General features: G+C 41.5%; 1 protein-coding gene across 1 annotated transcript; it reads right to left on the bottom strand.

Moving 5' to 3' along the window:
- Positions 1–7,327: 7,327 nt before the first annotated feature.
- Positions 7,328–10,676, bottom strand: SCGB3A2 (secretoglobin family 3A member 2). Its single transcript, XM_055566792.1, has 3 exons — positions 10,622–10,676; positions 7,741–7,940; positions 7,328–7,351 (listed from the first exon to the last, which is right to left on the bottom strand). Exons 1-3 carry the CDS (start codon positions 10,674–10,676, stop codon positions 7,328–7,330), a joined length of 279 nt encoding a protein of 92 aa, XP_055422767.1.
- Positions 10,677–22,769: the final 12,093 nt, after the last annotated feature.

Below are 22,769 nucleotides of genomic sequence, written 5' to 3'. Positions count from 1 at the left end.
TATTGCATCTCCCGACCCTCCAACATATCAAGCCAGTAAAGGAATTTATTGCATTCTTAGGCAGAACAATTACACCAGAAGCCTTGTCTTGGGTCCCTAATTCATCTTTGGGAATGGATCTTCTCTGACTTAAATAATCTCAGATCTCAGTTGCCCTTTTACATGGAACTTTGTCAGTGGCTATCAAAATTTTAAACACTAAAGAATTCTTGGCATTGAATTTCTACTTCCAAGATTTTTCTGAAAATATAAACAGAAAAATAAATGCAAATATGTAGAACTCTTCAAAGTAACAAAAAACATACTAGAAATGATTTAAATATTCATATTGATGTCAGTTTAGATTAAGTATGGCTTATTCATGTATGCATGTTTCTTTATTTTTTTGGCCACAGGGCATGTGGGATCCTAGTTCCCCAACAAGGGATCGAACCCATGCCCCCTGCAGTAGAAGCATGGAGTCCTAACCACTGGACCACCAGGGAAATCCTGGTTGCTTTTAAATGTGCCCATATTTTGAAAACTCATATAAAACTATGAATGGGTTTCTTATAGTTTGTTGGATTTATGGAAGAAAGGGATTAAGGTTACATATTCCATCACTTCATGGTAAACAGGGGAAACAGTGACAGACCTTATTTTCTTGGGCTCTAAAATCACTGCAGGTGGTGACTGCACCCATGAAATTAAAAGACGCTTGCTCCTTGGAAGAAAAGCAATTACAAACCTAGACAGCATATTAAAAAGCAGAGACGTTACTTTACTGACAAAGTCCGTCTAATCAAAGCTATGGTTTTCCCAGTAGTCATATATGGATGTAAGAGTTGGACCATAAAGAAAGCTGAGCACCAAAGAATTGATGCTTTTGAACTGTGGTGTTGGAGAAGACTTGTGAGAGTCCCTTGGACTGCAAGGAGATCCTACCAGTAAATCCTAAAGGAAACCAGTCCTGAATATTCATTGGAAGGACTAATGCTGAAGCTGAAGTTCTAATATTTTGGCCATCTGATGGGAAGACCTGACTCACTGGAAAAGACCCTGATGCTGAGAAAGATCGAAGGCAGGAGGAGAAGGGGACAACAGGAGATGAGATGGTTCGATGGCATCACTGACTCAATGGACATGAGTTTGAGCAATCTCAGGAGTTGGTGATGGACAGGAAAGCCTGGTGTGCTGCAGTCCATGGGGTCACAAAGAGTCAGACACAACTGAGTGACTGAACTGAACTGATGTAATTATACACATATGCTGCTGCTGCTAAGTCGGTTCAGTCGTGTCCAACTCTGTACAACCCCATAGACAGCAGCCAACCAGGCTCCCCTGTCCCTGGGATTCTCCAGGCAAGAACACTGGAGTGGGTTGCCATTTCTTTCTCCAGTGCATGAAAGTGAAAAATGAAAGTTAAGTCGCTCAGTCGTGTCCGACTCTTCGTGACCCCATGGACTGCAGCCTACCAGGCTCCTCCGCCCATGGGATTTTCCAGGCAAGAGTACTGGAGTGGGGTGCCATTGCCTTCTCCATACACATATAGATACATGTATATATAATTATACACATGGGTATACAATTATACACATATGTATATACACATGTCACATGTGTATATAATTATATATGCATATAATATATATCATATATAGGTATATAGCTTGTATTAATTAAATTGCATATAATATGTATTTCTGTATTCTGATTATCTTCCCAGTGTGTGCTAAGTCGCTTCAGTAGTGTCTGATTCTTTGCAACCCCATGGACCATAGCCTGCCAGGCTCCTCTGTCCATGGGATTCTCCAGGCAAGAATACTGGAGTGGGTAGCCATTTCCTTCTCCAGGGGACCTTCGTGACCCAGGGATCAAATCCGGGTCTCCTGAATTGAAGGCAGTTTCTTTACCATTTGAACCACCATGGAAGCCCCATATTCTCTACCAAGTTTCTTGCAAAATGATGCTATAATATAAAAAACAGTGTATTGACATCAATACATACAAATACAAAGCACTTCTATCACCATAAACATTTCTCATGGGATCCTTATATACCACACTCACTTCCCTCTTATTCCTGTCTGCTTCTTAACCCCTGGAACTCAGAAATCTGTTTTCCTTTTCTATAACTTTGTTATTTTGAGAGTGTTTATATTTATATAATGGACTTACACAGTATTTAGCTTTTGGAGATTGACTTTTTTCATATAATTCACTTTTTTTTTTAGCATAATTCTCAGAAGTTTCATCTGGACTGTTGTGTGTATCGATAGTTCCTTCTCTCTTTATTGCTGGTAGTATTCCAATTCTGTAGATAAATATATAGCAGTTTGTTTAACCATTCATCCATTTAATGACAACTGGATAGTTTCTAGGTTTTGACTATTACAAATGAAACTGCCATGAACATTTGTGTACAGGCTTTTGCATAAACATAAATGTTATTTCTTTGGAGAAATGCCTAGGAGTACAATTGCTGGGCTGTATGGTGTAGTTCCATGCTTAGTTTTTAAAGAAATTGTCAAAATATTTTTCAGAGTAGTTGTACCACTTTACATTCACACCAGCAATGTATGAGTGATCCAGTTTTTCTATATGCTTAACAGCATTTGGTGTTGTCACTTTGATAATAAATTTTGTCAACTTCTGCCAAATGTTTATCATCAGGCTCTGCCTATGTTCCCTCACATAGTCTGTCCTTCATAACTAAGTCCTTCCCTTTGATACACCCCCAGAAAAAAATCCTTCAGACTGCTGTGTTACATTTATTACTTAAAACTTGGTGAAACAGAACTTTTGCCCCAGGCTTCTCCATTTAACACCTTGAATAAAAGCATTATCATCTTTCTTAAATATGTAAAATGCCACAAAGTAGGAGAAATGAACAGCTTATTAATACAACTGATAGGAGAGAACAAAAGGATCAACCCAACAAGATAAAACTTAACAGAAAGAAATCCATCCATTCAATAAACACAAACCCAACACTGACCACCTACAGACTCTGTACTATGTGCTGAGAATACAGACATAAGTAAAATCAGGTCCCTATCAATCTGATTTCACAGTTGAGAAAGAAGATTTTGATATAAGGATGAAAATGCATGTGTGCTAAGTTGGTTCAGCCATGTCTGACTCTTTGCCACCCTTTGGATTTTAGCTCACCAGTCTCCTCTGTCCATGGGACTCTCCAGGCAAGAATACTGAAGTGGGTTGCCGTGCCCTCCTCCAGGGCATCTTCCTGACCCAGGGGTTGAAGCCTCATCTCCTATGTCTCCTGCATTGGCAGGAGGATTCTTTACCACTAGCACCACCTGGGAAGACCAAGTTTGAAAATAAGTATGTCTAATCTGTGATTTGAGTATGTTTGTTAGTTTAAAATAGTGTCTGACTATTTTTTTATTCAATCAGCACTAAAAAATCTTTCAGTGAGTTTGAAGATGGAGTGAATTTTCTATTTTAAGAAATCACTTTTCCTTCTGTGTGGCTGATAGATTGGAAAAGATCAGCTTTGGGAATACAGAGAATATTTGGGAGATTAACAGAGTAGTCAAATGATAAATGACAAGGTTTTGAGGAAAGCAGTAGCAGTAGTGATAATGAAAATGTATATGATAGATATGAAAAAGTCTTAAAATTAGCAGGGCTTTGTTACCAATTAGAAAGTAATAAATAACGCCAAATCTCATGGTCTTACATCTGCAACATTTTAGCTTTTTCTCATACTGTATGGCCATCTTGGGTTGCATTTCCAATCACAGCGCACGGGGAAAGAGAACTTAAGCCAACTTTTAAAGCTGCCACTTTCAAGTGATCCTGTCCTATTCATTGACCAAAGCAAGTCATATGACCATGCCTGACTTATTTAGGAAGGGCATATACAATTCTATGAATGGAAGATGCCAAAAATGGGTTAAAATAATGTAAATTACCACATTACTTGACTACTTCCAAGTAATTATCACCTAAGTTCTCTTTCCCCATGTGCCATGATGATCGGAAATGCTCCAGACAAAGACTATTCCATCAGTTCTGGGTCACAGAATTCAGGCAACACAGGGAGAGCTACAGCCAACCCAAGATGGTCATACAGTATGATAAAAAATTAAAATGTTGTGGATGTAAGCCCATGAGATTTGGAATTATTTATTACTACAGCTGGATTTCCCTGGTGGCTCAGCAGTAAAGAATCTACCTGCAATGCAGGAGCCACAGGAGAAGCAAGTTCGATCCCTGGATAGGGAAGATCCCCTGGAGGAGGGCATGGCAACCCACTCCATTATTCTTGCCTGGCAATCCCTTGGACAGAGGAGTCTGGAGGGCTACAGCCCATGGGGTCCCAAAGAATCAGACACCACTGAGGCGACTTAGCAGGCATGCACACATGCATTAGCACAGAGAGGCAACCTAGTCTATTCTTAGTAGATGCAGCTAAAATTAGGCTTCTGAGAAGACGGAATACCTAGAATGATTCCCAAGTTTCTGACCCCATACAACAAGGAAAATGGTGCTATATACTGAGGTAGGGAATTAGAACATCTGTGTATGTTTTAAAGAAGTCCATATAAATGTCTTTTGAGCTGAACGTTAAAAAACAGTTTCCGTTGGAGGTGATTTATAAATAACTAATTTTCTTCTTCTCAAAGGAAAAATATAGGTTGCAGCTATATATTTTAGAGTTCTTTTTAAATTTATTTATTTATAATTGAAGTATAATTGCTTTATAGTATTGAGTTGGTTTCTACCAAACATCAACATGACTCAGCCATAGGTTTGCCCATGTCCCCTCATACTTAACATGGAGATTATATTGACAGCTAGGAAGGTTCAGTGGTTAAGACTCTGCTTCCACTGTAAAGAGCACAGTTTCGATCCCTGGTCAGGAAACAGACAAAAATAAAATTAAATTTAAAAATTTTTTCAATATGGGGTTAAGGAAGGGTAGGAATCAAGATACTCTCCAGAGAGGAGATGACAGTTAACATTGTATTAGTCAGAAACCAACCAAGAAACAGAAACTGTTTTAATGCATAGAACAGAAGGAATGTAATGCACAGAATTGACTCAATAGTTGAGAGAAGACCTAAAAAAATTAACTAGGTGATGTAAGGCAACCTAGAAACCGATAATAACAGAAAGCCACTATGAACTTCAGCTGGAAAGAAAAAGAAGAGATGGTACAACCAGAGTCCAAGGACTGGCTCACCTGGCAAAAACTAAAACCAAAACAAACTTATCCAGCAGAAACTGGTGGCTCAGACCCAGTACAGACAGTTGACTTCTCTCAAATAGAGAGCAAGAGGAAGCCACACTCTGGTCTTTCCCCTTTTCCCACTACCCATCTCCTGCTTGTGCCTCGAGTCCCTTGAACAGCAAGATCAAACCAGTCAATCCTAAAGGAAATCAATCCTGAATATTCATTGGAAGGACTGATGCTGAAGCTGAAGCTCCAATACTTTGGCAAAGTATGTGAAGAACGGACTCACTGGAAAAGACCCTGATGCTGGGAAAGATTGAGGGCAAAAGGGGAAGAGGATGACAGAGGATAGGGTGGTTGAATGGCATCACTGATTCAATGGACATGAGTTTGAGCAAACTCAGGGAGATTGTGAAGGACAGGGAGCCTCTCAGGGAGATTGTGAAGGACAGGGAGCCTGGCGTACTGCTATTCATGGGGCTGTGGAGAGTTGGACACAACTTAGCCACTGAACAACAGCAACAACAACGTCAACTTTCATGATTACCTGAGAGATCGACCTGGGAACCACCTGCATGGGTCAGTATCTCATCCCCTCAGTGCCCCCAACATGGAGTAGAGCATGCGGAACATGGGGAATGGATTGGAGGGAAAATAGTCCCAGATTTGCACAAGTCCAAGTCTGGAGGCAGACCAGGGCCAACATTCCAGGTGAGAAGAAGCTTGATTTTTCATTAAGGCATAAAATGTGTTAGCAGCAAAGAGATTTAGTTATCTTTTCAGCATGACTGGAGCTGGGGCACATGTGAAGAAAGGAATATTAATGAGACGAGGCATGTAAAATAAGTCCAGATCATGAAAGACCCTATATGCCATGCTAAGGAGCTTGAAATCTGTTTTATCGGTGGTCATATACAGCTAGAATGTTATCTTGGAAAAGATAATTCTGGAGTCATTGTACATGTAGCACTGAGGAAAGGGAAGATATTTTAGAATGATGTAATAGCAACCTAACTTGGTGGTAGTTCTGTGAAGCTATGGGGTGGCCTTATTTAACTACAGACTTAATACATGCTCACATTCTGCTGATGTAGACTCCCAACCAACGAGCTTTGTAGCACTTTAGTCTTATCAGACAATACATGGAAATTTCTATTGTATTTCATGTTTTAAAGTTTCTTTATGATACGTGACATAAGTCAAAGACAGACAGACACTGTAGAATATCACTTATCTGTGGGATCTAAAAAAGACGGCAAACTAGTGAATATAACATAAAAGAAGCAGGCTCACAGATACAGAGACCAAGAGAATATAGAGATATAGAATATAGAGATATAGAGATATAGAATATATAAAGAACAAACCAGTGAGAAGAGGAAAGTGGGGAGGGGCAAGATAGGGATATAAGATAAAGAGATACAAACCATTATGTATAAAATAAGCTACAAGAGTGTATTGTGTACACCCGTACAAATAACTACAAATAGAGTGCAACCTTGGTAAAGTTAAAAAATAAAATAAAAAAAAGAAAAATAAATAAATAAAAATAAAAACTGTGAATCATTATATCGTATACTTGTAATTTATAATATTGTGCAGCAACTATACTTCAACAAAAACCTTTTAAAATGTCTTTAGAAGTAGGGGAATAAGAACATGAGGAGTCTGAAAAATCACCAGATAAGAAGAAAAAGGAAAGGGGAAGAATGACTACGCCTTACTGAAAATTCGAGTTGTCTTTACAATGTTAGGTTAGTTTCTACTGTACAGCAACTAACTCAACGTTGTAAAGCAACTATACTCCAATAAAATTAATTTTAATAAATAAAAAATAAAGGTGAAGAATGTTGAAATGAATGTGCAAAAATAAATAAAGTACCATCTTAAAAAAAGAAAAAAGGAAATGTGAGTTGTCTTTATAACAACAGACTGTCTAGAGTTTATAACCCAAGGACAAAACTATCTAACTAGGCCCTTCTGAATAGAGTCCCCCAAACAAAAACAGGACAAACTGAAGACTTTTCAATGCTTTATTCATTCTTTCTGGGGCCACTACATTTTAGGATGGAAAGAGTTTCTGCGGGGGAGGGAGGGAGAGCATCATCTCCCTCCCTCCCTCCCCCACTCTTGCTTTTTCTGCCATCACACCAAATATGAGAGCGCCTCCTGAAAGTCAAAAGGACAATATTAAAAATAAGAACAGTTTACATGTCATTAGCAGATAGTCAATATCCTATTTCACCACCATTATCCTGACAAGGAAACAAAAGCTCAAGAGTGATTGAGTCCCACCCAGAATCACAGAGCTGGGAAGTAGCACACATTTTACAACCAGAACACAAGTTTTCTCATTCAAAAATTCCTTCTAGAAATGTTGACACTGCACTTGCCCTGAGATTCCAGGACATGCTGAATGTGTGTGGGTACAGTCCACGACGGGGAAGCACAGGTTCACAAATGAGAACAGGTCAGGTGGGAGTGGGCTGGACAGGAAGGGCACTCAGGGTGGGTAAACCCTGCCCTTTGACCAAGTTAGCCCCACAGGCTGTAGTTACCAGTAGTTTCTTCACGGCCTCGGAAGCCTCTGGTGTCAGCTCATTGACACATTTCCTCAGCCCTTCCACAAGGTGCTCAATGGAAATGCCCAGAGTATTCAGAAGAAGCTTCAGTGGGTCCAGGAGTGGGAGAGCATCCAGAGGCAAAGGCAAGACCTTGTCCACGGGAAGAGGCAAACTGTTGATGAGGAAGGCGGTAGCTGCAGAGCAGAAGAGATCCCAAGTGAGAGCTCACCGCCCTCCACTCTATCGGTGGCTCCATCTTGATTTCCCAAAAACTTCTGCTTCGGGACCTCTGCACCTACTGTTCTATCTCTCTAGAACTTTCCTTCACCAGATAGCTACATGTCTTTCTTCTTCACTTATTTGGTCTCTCCTCAAATGTTACATTCTCAGAGATGTATCTAAAATGGCATCACCAGTCACCCTCCTTCTTTATTTTTCTTACCACTACCTAAAATATTAAACCTTTATTTATTTATTTAACCTTCATCCTCTCATTAGAATGTACGCTCCTCGAGAATAAGGACTGAGTTTTATTCACTGCTGTACCCCATGCCTAGAACAGACCCTGGTATACAGTATGAACTCAGTAGATACCAGTGATTGACTGGACAGGGATATACTTTGAATGTGGCTGTCTCCACAGCCCATGAGTTTGAAACCAACGGAAAGATGCTATAATGACCTTCCACTTGGACACATGAATGGACCCAACTGGAGCCCAGGAAACTGCTCCCAACCAATTCAACTCAGTGCTACAAACATAACTGAGTAGGGACTCTAAGTCAGTTGGTGCAGATACACAGATGAATAAAATAAGATACTTGACTCAGAGAACCCATGCAATCTGATGGACAGTAAAGAGCTGTGTATGCCACAGTGCAGCACGTGCTATGCTAACATTATGGACAAAGCTCTATGGAAACACGGAAGAAGTGATGATTAATTCTAATATAAGAGAGTGTTACAGGAATTTTCCCAGAATAGATGTTGCCATAGTTGTGTCTTGAGTCAAATATCACGATGACAGGTAAAGAAGGGGAGCAGCATTTGGAAGAGGAAAATAATTGACCAAGACACCAAGATAATAAGATCAAAGATCATACACAGGATGGTGAGTCTTCTTCAGATTTCCACTTGGATGTGCTAAGCAGGTGAGGCTGCAACCTGAGTGAGATCAGATTTTCAGACTTGAATGTCATATGAATGAGTCTGAGATTTTTTTTCCCCCAAGTGTAATAGAGAGCTACCATGGCTCTTCTATGGGACCACTGCATTTTATATCTTCAGCAAGATAACTTTCACATAGACAATGTTAGAGAATGGGGGAAATGCATATTATACATATTTTTACAAAATACATGTGCATGTATGTAAATACACAGATGTAGAAGCACATACATGAGACACACATCTTCCTGCTGGCACTCCCAGCCCCCGTACTGCTGGCCAACACTTCATCCTCCTTTGCAATCCTTTCTGTTTTCTCATTCAAATAAAAAAAAAATGGAGCTTGTACACCTATTTTCCCTTCACTTTCTACTGCCTATTTTCCCACCCAAAGTTCTCCTCCAGAAAGGGGATATTTATATCCTTCCCACCCATCTTTCTGCTGCCACCTTTCCTCAGGTACCCCTAGACATTAAAGAATGACAAAATAGCCCAAATAGGTGAAGTTACAAATTAGTTCAAAAATTCACAAGTCAAAGTCACCATTGTAGCGTGGGTATTACACAGTTTCTTATGATTAATCTCCCTACTTCCTACTTTCAGCACTTTGGTGAGTGTCTTCTCTGTATTTACTTATATATTTCAGAGGGGAGATCCTCAAAGCTTTCTGTTCTCCAAATGAGCAGCAGCCATTATGATGTATTCTGCAGATACACCCAAATGTATCTTCCTGTAGCTAAAATGACTGCCTCCAAAAAGAAAGGATTGGTTGCCATTCTCCTCCAAAAAGCCAGCTTCTATACCCTACCTCGGAGAAGGCAATGGCACCCCACTCCAGTACTTTTGCCTAGAAAATCCCATGGATAGAGAAGCCTGGTAGGCTGCAGTTCATGGGGTCGCTAGAGTCAGACACGACTGAGCGACTTCACTTTCACTTTTCACTTTCATGCATTGGAGAAGGAAATGGCAACCCACTCCAGTGTTCTTTCCTGGAGAATCCCAGGGACGGGAAGCCTGGTTGGCTGCTGTCTATGGGGTCGCACAGAGTCGGACACGACTGAAGCAACTCAGCAGCATACCTTACCTAGAAATGGAACTGTTCACCCTTCACCCCTGTCACAGAGCTCTATCTGTACTTTCATTGTGTATCACAGTGGACCAGTACAATAGTGACTTCTGTAGAAGTCTTCACTCCTCTGCCAGACTATAAGAACCTTGACAGAAATATGCATGTCTAATTCAGGTCTGAATCTCCCAAAGCCTACCCAGTGCCCAACAGATTATAGCCATCTAACAAATACCTGTTGATTGTATGAACATATAAAAGTAGCTATGTCTCAAGAGAACCAGCATGGCAATCTGATTAGAGATGAGAGCAAGGATGACTCCATATAATTTCAGAAACATGAAAGAATCAAATCTTAATTCAAAATTAAGGGAAATCAATGGTGGCCAGTGTTCAGTAATGAAGTGCATTTGTTGACCCTCAGTGGGAGCTGATTAATTTCTTTGTAGGATACACCAGGGATAACTTGTGTTGGATTAGAGCTTGGAGCTGGGAGCAGGAGGCATCTGAAGTCCCTTCTGACCTTACCAATATCTGTGGCTCTAAAACCCCCTTCACCATATGCCACCAGGAGCCTCGGCTCACTAGTTGTGCTCCTGTTACAAGAAAGTAGAGAGAGATCGTGTGTTCCAGGCCACTTACCAGAGTAACTGCAAATGCCGATGGTCACCAGCAGGAACACAGTGACCAGCTTCATGGTGGGTTACCTGTGATATTTACCTGGAGTTTAAAATTAAACTGGAAAACCTAAGGGGTCCACTGAGCCAGTGGTTCCCCTTGCTGTACCAAGTGTGGCAGTGGCTTCTGCTCGCACACATATTTATATGCCAAGGACTTGGATTTCAGTCATGACCACTTGACTTGCCCCTGGGAAGAACAGCATGAAGGTCATGTTTCCTCTCTAAACAAATTGAAGGCTTTTTCCACTTTCCCTCAGGTTCCCATGAGAAACAAAGCCCTAACTTAAAGCACCCTCAAGGCTCTCTCACACCACAAGCTCTTACATGAGACATGGAGCGGGATAGGGGACGGTGGTAAGCAAAAAGCTCTATGAGTCCTTTCCCTGGAAAAGAAGGTTTTGTATCAGGATTAAAAGGATTAAGGCTCTGTTGCTTTCCTCCAGTGTTCTATTTGTTTAAATTTCAGAGAAACACATTACCTGATGAACGCCCCAGTTGACAATTCTGAGGTCCCTTCAGCCCTGAAATAATATAGACTCAGCTTAATGGCATTTAGTAACCATGTTTCTCTGGAATTTACCTCTACCCACCCCAATCCTGTCACATATTTACCATGGCAAGATATTTTACCACTTCTAGTGCCTCCCATCTATCTGGGGGGAACACCTAGGATCAGGCCTTCTCTGTGTTCTCATTTAGTTCAGGACCCAAAGTAAAAATGCCTTTTTAAAGACCTGGGATTCAATAGTTACTCTATAGTATTGTTCTCCTCATCTAAAATAGGACATTTAGCAGCTAACAGCAAGACAGTCCCAAAGGGGTGTGACCCTGAGGGAAAAAAAATTTTTTACAAGATCCCATGCATATAAATAACTTGGGTCACCAAAACATGCATGTCAGAAGCCTTTTTGGCAGTCCAGTCCCTTGCAATCATGGAAATAAAATACTTGTTGGCCAGGGAGGATCCTATCTGTAAGCCCAAGCCCTAGAGCTCCTTGGCGTATCTAGTGCAAGAAAAAGAGAAAGAATGAACCTTGAAAGGGAGAAATAGAGATCAGAGTCCAGGTGGATCCCAGTCTCAGCTCAGGGCTAGCTAGCCAAATGATGTTGCTGGCCTCGGCCACCCCCTCCACTGAGTGGGTACTCAGAACCTTCTGAGGAAGATATATCAAAGCACAGTCCACTTTAGATGCCAGGCCAGGAATTGGGGCCCCGCTTGAGGGTATGGTACTATTATGAGGATTTAATATAATTATGTAGACCCAGGATGTAGCTGTACCAACCCAAGATTAACACCTAATAAATGTCACCTGTTGTTCATTTCCATACATTGCTGAGTTACAATTGCCATTTCTTTATTTTTCTGCTACTTTATAAACTACACGGAGGAGATCATGTATTACTGCATGTATGGAGTATTACACATACTCAATCCTGCCCCTTCTACTGCTTTCTCTGCCCGAGAAGGCTTCATCTATTCCTGGGGAATTATCCCAAGCCAGAACTCTCACATGGCCAAAGCTGTATGTGGTGAAGTGGTATCGAGTCAATGTCATCCTTTATTTTTATGTTAATGACATTTTGACAGAATATGGAACCAGTACTGCCCTTATCTCTGCTGGTTGTTTCCATTTTGTTCTCAAATCCTCTCTGTGCACATCCACCCCCTCTGCCCTACTCTATGGGAAGCTCAGTTTTCCAAACTGTGGTTTCCAGACTTCCTGGCCAATGGCATTTTGGTTAGGGAGGGCAAACAGGAGGCCCTGGGGCAAGATTGGAGGGGAGAGAAAGGGAGACAACTGGATGCTTCTCCCTCTCTCTGCTTCAGGAGACATCTCGGGCAGTGACTCCACTTCTCTATGGCTCCTTCCAGAAATGCCCTTTCACCTGTGGTCCGACCCAAGCAGGGAGCACCACCACTGTCCCAGCTTCCATGGCGCAGCCCCAGCCTGGACCCCACTTGCTCTCCCTGTCCCTCCTGACCAAGAAGCAGTAGAAGCTTCCTGCACCTTCTAATCTCTGGGTTGACTCATCTTTCCCCTGGTTGCTTCAGCTGCCTTTCTAGCACCTTGTAAATTATCTTTCAAGTTAAATTTTTCCTGTGTGGTCACCGGATATGGTTTTGATTTTTTGGTTGGATTCTGCCTAACACAGCATATACTAAAATATAATAGAGCTTTTGGTCAAAACAGCTCTTTCAGTTTGGAAACAGCCTCTCTCATAAGTGCCAAGTTACAAGTTCACAAGAGGCTAGATCAATCCAGGAGAAACAGAGCGATACACACACAGATGCTTCTCCTTTTCCACCTCTGAAGTATGTGGCACCGTTTCCAGCTGGTCTGTTGGTCCTGGAGGTGAGCTCTCTCCCAGGAAGCTCCTCAGACCCCTATGCTAATAGATTTCTGGTGAGCCCATCTAGCAGTAAACCAGACATTGTCTTCACCAAAACCTAGTTGTAAACATGGATGGCTTAGACTAAAGACTGGAACCTCCTCCATGCAACACACAAACACTCTCTCACAAACTCAAACATTCTCATGCTTACATGAACAGTAATATATGCATGTGAACAGGCACACATACAAAATCATCAAACACAACTGTTTTCATTTTTTTGTTCAACAAATAGTTACTAAGCATCTTTGTGCCCAGCACTGTCAGGAATTGAGACTGGAGCAGTTAACAAGGCAAGCTAATTTCCTGCTTTCATGGAACTGACAACGTAATGGGATAAACAAACAATAAACATGTAAACAAATAAAGAACTAGTCCTAGGTGCTGTGATGAAGCTAATAGGGTGCACTGATTGTAGAGAAAAAGAGGGTTAGGGGTACAGTCAGACCTGAAAAGAGATTCAGGCTTGGCTACTCCCATGCTTCCTGTGTCCTGAGTCCATGTATTATTCATGTCTTTTTAGTCCATATTTCTGATGCTTTGACATTCTGGGGCCTTGCTGATCTTGGAGGGACTACCGTTCCCAGGGCTAACTAATTCTTAGATAGCAAATGACTCACCTGGGAATGTACTTTCCTAAGCAAACCAGCCAATCTACAGCCCACACTGCCAACCACCTCCTTGGGGAATCCCCGACACTGGGCCACTGTCTGCCTGCTTCAATTACCCCCTGAGGCCCAGGCAGGTACCAAACAGCTAGGGACAGTGCCTACACCCCAGACAGAGCCCACTGAAATTATTCAAACTAGCCTATCGTAAACCTGCTTACCCTGTTTCCCCATCCCTTCCCACAGAAACCAGAGTAAAGGCTCCTGCCCACTCCCCTACCACACCTTCCTGACAAAGCCAGAGCTTCCCATGCACCCTACTGCCCTGGGGTGTGGCATGCCCCTTTTCTGGGGATCTATCGCTGTGACAAACTATCTTTAAAATGGCAGTCATCTCCTGATCTGATGACCTGCGTAAATATAAAACACATTCTTCTTTCCCAGGACTAATTTGTAAACATCTCAAAGAACTTTTTCTTGTTCGTGTTTGGATCCTAACACAAAATCTTACACACTTGATAATATTATTAGGAACTACCAATCAGTGCCAGGCCCTACACTTTGCATATGGTATCCACTTCATTCTCATAAAACCCCTGATGATAAACAGTTTTAATCCCATTTTATAAATAAGAAAGTCTGAAGCTGAAAGCAATGAATTAATTGCCAGAGTCACTTAAATATATATAATGTGGCCCGAATTTGAGCCCTTTCTTCTGATTTATATTTCTTCACCTTGAAAAACTTATGGACAGGGAGGCCTAGTGTGCTGCAATTCATGGGGTCGCAGAGAGTCGGACACGACTGAGCAACTCAACTGAACTGAACTGAATTGAACTGAACTGTATAAGCTTTTCCAGCAAGCACTTGTTAATAAATAATTCATTAGAAGAAATGAAAAGGAAACAAATGTCACTGTTTCTAAATTAATTTGGGGTGTGTTTTTTGAATGAACTTGTGGAGATTAAGTTCATAATTGGGAGTGGAAGTTCAGTTAGTCATTCAACAAGCGTTTATTGAGCATGTTTGGCTGATGTGCTTCTGTGGTAGATTTTAGAAATATAGCATGACTCTTGTCTCTTCTTGATTATATTAAAGGAAACTGTTAGAAGCAACTAAGTCCAACAGAATAAAGGCCATATATGACAAACCCACAGCTAACCTTATTCTCAATGGTGAAAAGCTGAAAACATTCCCTCCAAGATCAGGAACAAATCTAGGATGTCCACTCTTGACAATTTTATTCAACATAGTTTTGGAAGTCCTAGCTATAGCAATCAGAGAAACAACTAAAAGGAATCCAAATGAAAAATGAAAAAATAAAATTATCACAGCTTGCAGATGACATGATACTATACATAGAAGATCCTAAAGACACCACCAGAAAAACTACTAGAGCTCATCAATGAGTTTGATCAAGCTGCAGGATATAAAATTAGGTTGCATTTCTATACACTAACAACAAAAGGTCAGAAAGAGAAATTAAGGAAACAGTCCCACTTACCATTTCACAGAAAAGAATAAAATACCTATGAATAAGTATACCTAAGGAGGCAAAAGCAATAAGATGCTGATGAAAGAAACTGAAGATGACACAAACAGATGGAGCGATATATCGTGTCCTTTTTGTCTCTGTGAGAAGAATGATAGTTCTAAAGAAGCCAACCGAATGTAGATTCAAGACACAGATCAGAAAAATAAAAGAATCAGCCCGAGATTTTATCTCAGACTCTTCCTTCTAGGTGAAAAGAGACAGTAACTGAAAAGTCACACTGGAGACATTGAAGTAGAGTTCATTATCTTTTCTTCTGCTTGCTGTAAACCGGATGGTCAAAATGGCTTAAAGCAAAGGCCTAATAGGAAAAGGAGTACGTCAAGGCTGTATATTGTCACCCTGCTTATTTAACTTATATGCAGAGTACATGATGCGAAATGCTGGGCTGGAAGAAGCACAAGCTGGAATCAAGATTACCAGGAGAAATATCAATAACCTCAGATATGCAGATGACACCACCCTTATGGCAGAAAGTAAAGAGGAACTAAAAAGCCTCTGGATGAAGATGAAAGAGGAGAGTGAAAAAGTTGGCTTAAAACTCAACATTCAGAAAACGAAGATCATGGCATCTGGTCCCATTACTTCATGACAAACAGATGGGGAAACAGTGGAAACAGTGTCAGACTTTATTTTTGGGGGCTCCAAAATCACTGCAGATGGTGACTGCAGCCATGAAATTAAAAGACGCTTGCTCCTTGGAAGAAAAGCCATGACCAACCAAGATACCATATTGAAAAGCAGAGACATTACTTTGCCAATAAAGGTCCGCCTAGTCAAGGCTATGGTTTTTCCTGTGGTCATGTATGGATGTGAGAGTTGGACTGTGAAAAAAGCTGAGCACGAAAGAATTGATGCTTTTGAACTATGGTGTTGGAGAAGACTCTTGAGAGTCCCTTGGACTGCAAGGAGATCCAACCAGTCCATTCTGAAGGAGACCAGCCCTGGGATTTCTTTGGAAGGACTGATGCTAAAGCTGAAACTCCAGTACTTTGGCCACCTGATGCAAAGAGTTGACTCATTGGAAAAGACTCTGATGCTGGGAGGGATTGGGGACAGGAGGAGAAGGGGACGACAGAGGATGAGATGGCTGGATGGCATCACTGACTCGATGGACGTGAGTCTGAGTGAACTCCGGGAGTTGGTGATGGACAGGGAGGCCTGGCGTGCTGCGATTCATGGGGTCGCAAAGAGTCAGACACAACTGAGCAACTGAACTGGACTGGAACTGGAGTCTCAAAATTTGTCTTGAAAACCACAAGCATGTAACAGTCAAATGTCACAGCTTTGTATACCAAGCTCATGGAGTTTGGAGAAAAGCAAAAAAAAAAAAAAAAAAAAAAAATCAATTCCTGACTGTCTACAATATTGATTGAGTCCTATTTAGTGAAAAGTAGGGCTTCCCTATTGTCTCAGACAGTAAAGAATCTGCCTGTAATTCAGGAGACCCAGATTCAATCACTGGGTCGGGATAATCCCCTGGAGAAGGGAATAGCAATCCACTCCAGCATTCTTGCCTGGGAAATCCCATGGACAGAGGAGCCTGACGGGCTATAGTCTATGGGAAAGCAAAGAGTCGGACAGGACTGAATGACTAACACTTTCACACTTTCTAGTGAAAATCAGTCCATTATTGTTTAAGGCTAACTTTTAGCCTCTTTATAGACACTGCAGGGAAATCCAAATAGAATATGAGCCCATGAGGGAGAAACACAGGAAATGACCCATACTGCTAAGTCACTTCAGTCGTGTCCAACTCTGTGCGACCCCATAGACGGCAGCCCACCAGGCTCCCCCGTCTGTGGGATTCTCCAGGCAAGAACACTGGAGTGGGTTGCCATTTCCTTCTCCAATGCATGAAAGTGAAAAGTGAAAGGGAAGTTGCTCAGTCGTGTCCAACCCTCAGCAACCCCATGGACTGCGGCCTTCCAGGCTCCTTCATCCATGGGATTTTCCAGGCAAGAGTACTGGAGTGGGGTGCCATTGCCTTCTCCAATGACCCATAAATCAAGACCAAATTGAAGTAAAAATCTAGGAAGCCTCAAAAATGTAAAAACATGAATTTGTCCAGGCTGGAGTTTTCAAAGATGACTTCATGAATTCAAGTGGTTCTTAAATTCAAAGATTTGAATAAGTAGAGAAGATGAGAGCTAAAACTAGAATTTGTAATGTTTTAAGAAACTAATTAAGACAAGTAAGTAAATTAAAAAGAAGTTGTGTGGGAAAAGTCTCTTCCATCTTTCTCTGCCCAGCACTGTTTGTTAACAGGCCCTGACCATGGCAGATTTCAAACAAATCTTTAGTTTACGACCGAACAGCCCATGGACTGTGTTAGATGAGTTAATGAGAAAGTATGGCTATAAAAAACTAATTTCTGGTGGCCTGGGACTTGATCTGGCAAGACTTGATCTGTAGTGAGATATTTGGGTTCTTGAGCAGGGCTGAACTTCGTCAGAGGGGTTTATAGTGTAAGGGAAGCAGAAAGGTCTTTCAGTGAAGAATCTGGGCTCTGATGACCCCATACTCCCAATCGATGGCCCATTCTCATATTCACAGCTAATGTCACCATCTTGTTAGAGGACCAGAATAGCATCTGCTACACCTTCCCTCCAGCAAAGATGTCAACACTCCCAGAGGCAGCTCTCCAGTGCCCAGCAGACATTCTCCATGACTAGATCATGTTCTAAATCCTACCTTTCAACTGCTCTTTATAGGGGAATGACTTTACCGTATCACCTGGTGACCTTACAGTGATCCACACAGGTAAAGGGTTGAACCATAGCTTATCTGAGTCTTAGGGGAACACCTTGCGATCCTCCTGGAACCTGAGAGGATGGAGGGCTACAAGAGCCATCTCCCACACACCTTCACATCTCTCCTGGGTGGCTGGCGTAAGACATTGCCTCCCAGGTTCTACGAGGTGTGGAACTTTCTGCCCTACCTGCCTTGGAACAAGAGCTGCAGAATAATTCAAACCAAACCTCACAGCTGTAGTCTAGAATTAGCTCCCCACAACTGGCCTTGGAGTCATCCAGTCCCTTCTGTTTCATGTTCATCCTTTATTATTTTTTTTTTAAAGATTTCTTTATTTGGCTGTGGTGAGTCTTCACTGCTCCACGAGGGCTTTCTCGAGTGGCAGTGAGCAACAGCTATTCTTCATTGTGGTGAGCAGACTTTTCTTGTTGCAGGGCATGGGCTCTGGGCACTTGGGCTTCAGTAGTTGTGGCACATGGGCTTAGTTGCTCCTTGGCAGGTGGAATCTTCCCCCAACCAGAGACTGAACCCACGTCTCCTGTATTGCAAGGCAGATTCTTAACCACTGGACAACCAGGGAAGCCCCCACTTTTATCCTTTTTAATGTATGGGACAAAGATGATAGGGATCTGACACTTTGGGTCTATTCTTCTCTTTTCTGTCAATAAAGTGATAAACTGTCTAAATCTAAGAGTGATTCACTGTACCTTTAGCAACTAAATCAGTCAAGACCTCAGCCTTGCCTTCTCTTGAATATGTGAGTTAACACCCCTCCAAGAAACAGGCAGACTGCACGTTCACCATGTGGGTGTGACTCACACACAGAAGAAGATGAAAAGTTCCTGGTGCACTTTGCCAAGTTACAGGTCCTCAACCAGTGCCTCTGCTATAAATCACTTCTCCCTTTCCCAGTGTTTACACTATGACTCTTGACCAGAAGTACAGGGAGAGAGAGGCCTTTTTACTAACATGAGTGGGCTCCTGGCAAGCCTCAGACAAATGTGCATAGTTGATATTTGCTCAACAATGTCTCGGGCTTCTTCAGATCTTCCCAGTGCTGAGACTGCTTTTTTGTCCCTTGAATGCCCTTATTCTTCATTTAGTAATTAAGAGCACAGGTCCTGGCGCCAGCTTGCCTGGATTCACATCCTAGTTCCTCCATTAGGGAAATTACCTTATCTCTCTGTACCTCAGTTTTATCAACTTATAAAATGAGGCTAACAAAATTGACTTCCTTATAGGACTGTTATGAACCAGAGAAGGAATGAACACGCAAAATGGTTACAAGAAATACTACTGCAGGATGAGCATTCAATATACATCAGATGTTATTATTATTACCACTCTCTCCCTCTCTACTTTTTGTTTTCCAACTTTCTAACCATAACCTCAAACACAGCAGCCACCGTTACCAACAAGTTCATGAACACCAACTTCTCAATTATTTAATTTTGAATATTTGGAGATTTTTATTTAAATTTTCTCTTTAAAGAATTCCATATTTCTTTTGGCTTGCTATATAGAATAAAAGGAGGGGAATGAATAATCACTGTATCCAGGAAACAAAGAATTGAGGTTTTTTTGGCATAAGTTTTTCAATTTGAGACAACTTCATGCTTATAGAAAAGATCTGAGTAGAGTATGAAGAATTCTTTCTGGAACCATTTGAAAGTGAATTATTGATCCAATGCTCCATCACTTAAGGAATACTGGTGCATACTATGAGGATAGACATCCTCCCACTTGAATATAATTAGAAATTAATGTTGATACATTACTACCAACTGGGACTTAGACCTAATTCAAGTTTCACCAACTATCTGAATCCTGTTCTTTTGTAGCAAAAGATGCAGTTCAGAATCATGTATTACACTTAGTCATTATGTCTTTTTAGTCTTATTCACTCTGGAAGAGTTGCTCCATCTTGCCTTGACTTTCATGACATTTTGAAAGACCACAGCCCCCCACACACACACCTTTTTTTTTTTGTAGACTATTGCTCAATTTGGCTTCATCCAACGTTTCCTCATTGCCAGGTTCCGGTTATGCAAGAAGTCAGGCTGTATTGTCAGTGGATACTATCAGTTTGGCACAGGGTTTATCCTCTACTGCGAGTATTATTCATCGTGATTCCTTGATTAAGGTGAAGTCTGCCGGACTTCTCCATTGTTCTCATTCTCTTCTCCATTCTTCTCATTTCCCTGTTTAAATAACAAATGTTCTGTGGGAATGTACACTGAAACTCTGTAAATATCCAATTTCCAAGCAAACATTCAATTTACTGCTTAAATATCAGAAGCAATTCATGGTTTCCTACCTTACCAAATGGAGTATCAGCCATTACTATAACGTTATATTTGATAACCAAAATGTCTCAAATATTGCCCGTGAAAGCCCCTGCAAGCTGGTCTCTGCCTCTGGTGTGTTCCTATTTTTCTTTATGCATTTGCTTGCTTTTGCTTGCCTTGGTACTACAGGATGATCCAGTGAAAGTCACTCAGTCATGTCCAATTCTTTGCAACATCATGGACTATAGAGTCCATGGAATTCTCCAGGCCAGGATACTGGAGTGGGTAGCCATCCCCTTCTCCAGGGGATCTTCCCAACCCAAGGACAGAACCGAGGTCTCCCTCACTGCAGGTAGATTCCTTACCAACTGAGCCAAAAGAGAACCCTTCTCCAGAGGATTTTCCTGACCCAGGAATCGAACCTGGGTCCACCTGCATTGCAGATGGACTCTACCAGCTGAACTACCAGGGAATCCCAAGATGATCCAGGCTCATCTTCAATTTTCTCTGCCCCAACCCTGGAATAAACCTTTCTCCAAAAAGTGACCCTTAGTTCTTTTTAGAAAAAAGGTATTAAAATATTGTGGAATCGTCCTGGGACTAGGTTACTCATGTCAGTCAGGATATCCTGCATCAAGGTCCTCCCAGTGGACAGAACCAGAGAATATATGTATACACATGTAGATATACTTAAATGACCTCTTCTCTCTGCAAGGGCTTTGACTCTTTTGCTATTCAGCACCCCCTCAGTGGATGTTCTTCTTACTCGGGCCATGACTCTCCATGCCATGGAGAGTCATGCCATGCATGCCAGGCATGCCATGGCTCTCTCTTAACTTCTCTTAGTTAAATCAGTCCTTCAGTGGAAAAAAGTTGCTTTGTTCTTATCCTATGTTTGTGCCTCAGTTTGCCAGCTTTTACAGCTTATACTGATGGTGAAACAGAAAAAACAGTTGACTGGGGTCAGAGAATCTCTAATCAATTTCTTTCATTTAATTCCCATAGGAAATCATTTCACCTTTCTGAATATCAGCTCATTCACCTGTAAAGGAAAATCAAATATTAAGCATATATGGTTACGTGGATTAATTGAAATGGTGTATATTCAGGCTCTTGGTTTACAGGTAAGTATCACAATAATGAAAACGAAGGTTATCATTCCATCACATCTAGAAAAATATTTAGGACTCATTCCTTTCTTGACAAAAGAGGGGACTGAGAAATAAGACCAAACTAATTTCAATGATCCTTTTTTTTTTTTAACATCAATATGAGCAAAAAGTGTTTTAATCTCAAAAATCATTTCAAACTCCACAGGCTCTGATAATACAGCTATAAAAATATACCGGAATGAGGACTTCCTTGGTGACACAGTAGATAAGAATCCACCTGACAATGCAGGGGACACAAGTTCGTTCCCTGGTCTGGGAAGATTCCACATGCCATGGAGCAACTCATTCACCACAACTGCTGAGCCTGTACTCTAGAGCCCAGGAGCCACAACTGCTGGGAGCCCCTGTGCAGCAACTACTGAAGTCTCTGCACCCTAGAACCAGCAAAGTACTGAGCCCACGTGCTGCAGCTACTGAAGTCCATGTGCCTAGAGACCGTGCTCCACAAGAGAAGCCACCACAGTGAGAAGCCATGCACTGCGCGAGAGAGCAGACCCCACTCTCCACAGCTAGAGAAAGCCTGCATGCAGCAACGAGGACCTAGTGCAACCAAAAATAAATGTATATAATGAAACAGTGAGTACATGTCGAAAAAAGATGAATTTAATCTTAAAAAATCTGCCAGAATTATAAAAATGTGGTATCAAAATCAAAGAAGAAAAAAATTTATTTCATTACTGGTTATTAGTCGTAGTCAGGTTATTTAGATCTGAACCTAATACTTGGAAGCAATTTGCAACCTGGACCTATTAGTTATTTAAGGCTGCATAATAAATTACTCTAAAACTTAGTGGCTTGAAACAACCATTTACTATTCTTATAATTCTTTGAAGTGACTGTATCCTTCTGCTGTCTATTTACGAGGCACTGGGATGTCTGGATATACAAAATACTGGCCTTTGTAGCTGGCTTTGGCCAGCAGCTCAGTAGTGGGCTGTCTGCAAGAGGCCTTTGTTGTCCACGAGTGCCAGAAAGTGTATTCCAAGAAAATATAATTACAACTGTAGATGTCCTGATTTGTTGTTGTTTAGTCGCTAAGGCGTGTCTGACTCTCTTGTGGCCCCATGGACCCCAGCCCGCCAGGATACTCTGTCCATGGGATTCCCCAGGCAAGAATACTAGAGTGGGTTGCCATTTCCTTCCAGGAGATCTTCCTGACCCAGAGATTGAACCCTCATCTCCTGCACTGGCAGGTGGGCTCTTTACCACAGAGCAATCAAAGATGTCATCATGGTTAGCCTCAAAATATACACAGTTTCTTTTACAACAGGGGTCTCCAACCTCCTGAATCTAATGCCTGATAATATGAGGTGGAGCTGATATAACAAGAATAAAATGTACA

Source organism: Bubalus kerabau, chromosome 1 (assembly GCF_029407905.1).
Source record: "Bubalus kerabau isolate K-KA32 ecotype Philippines breed swamp buffalo chromosome 1, PCC_UOA_SB_1v2, whole genome shotgun sequence".
Taxonomy (NCBI): domain Eukaryota; kingdom Metazoa; phylum Chordata; class Mammalia; order Artiodactyla; family Bovidae; genus Bubalus; species Bubalus kerabau.
The sequence above is the reverse complement of the archived record's forward strand: the minus strand, read 5'-3'. Positions and strand labels throughout refer to the sequence as shown.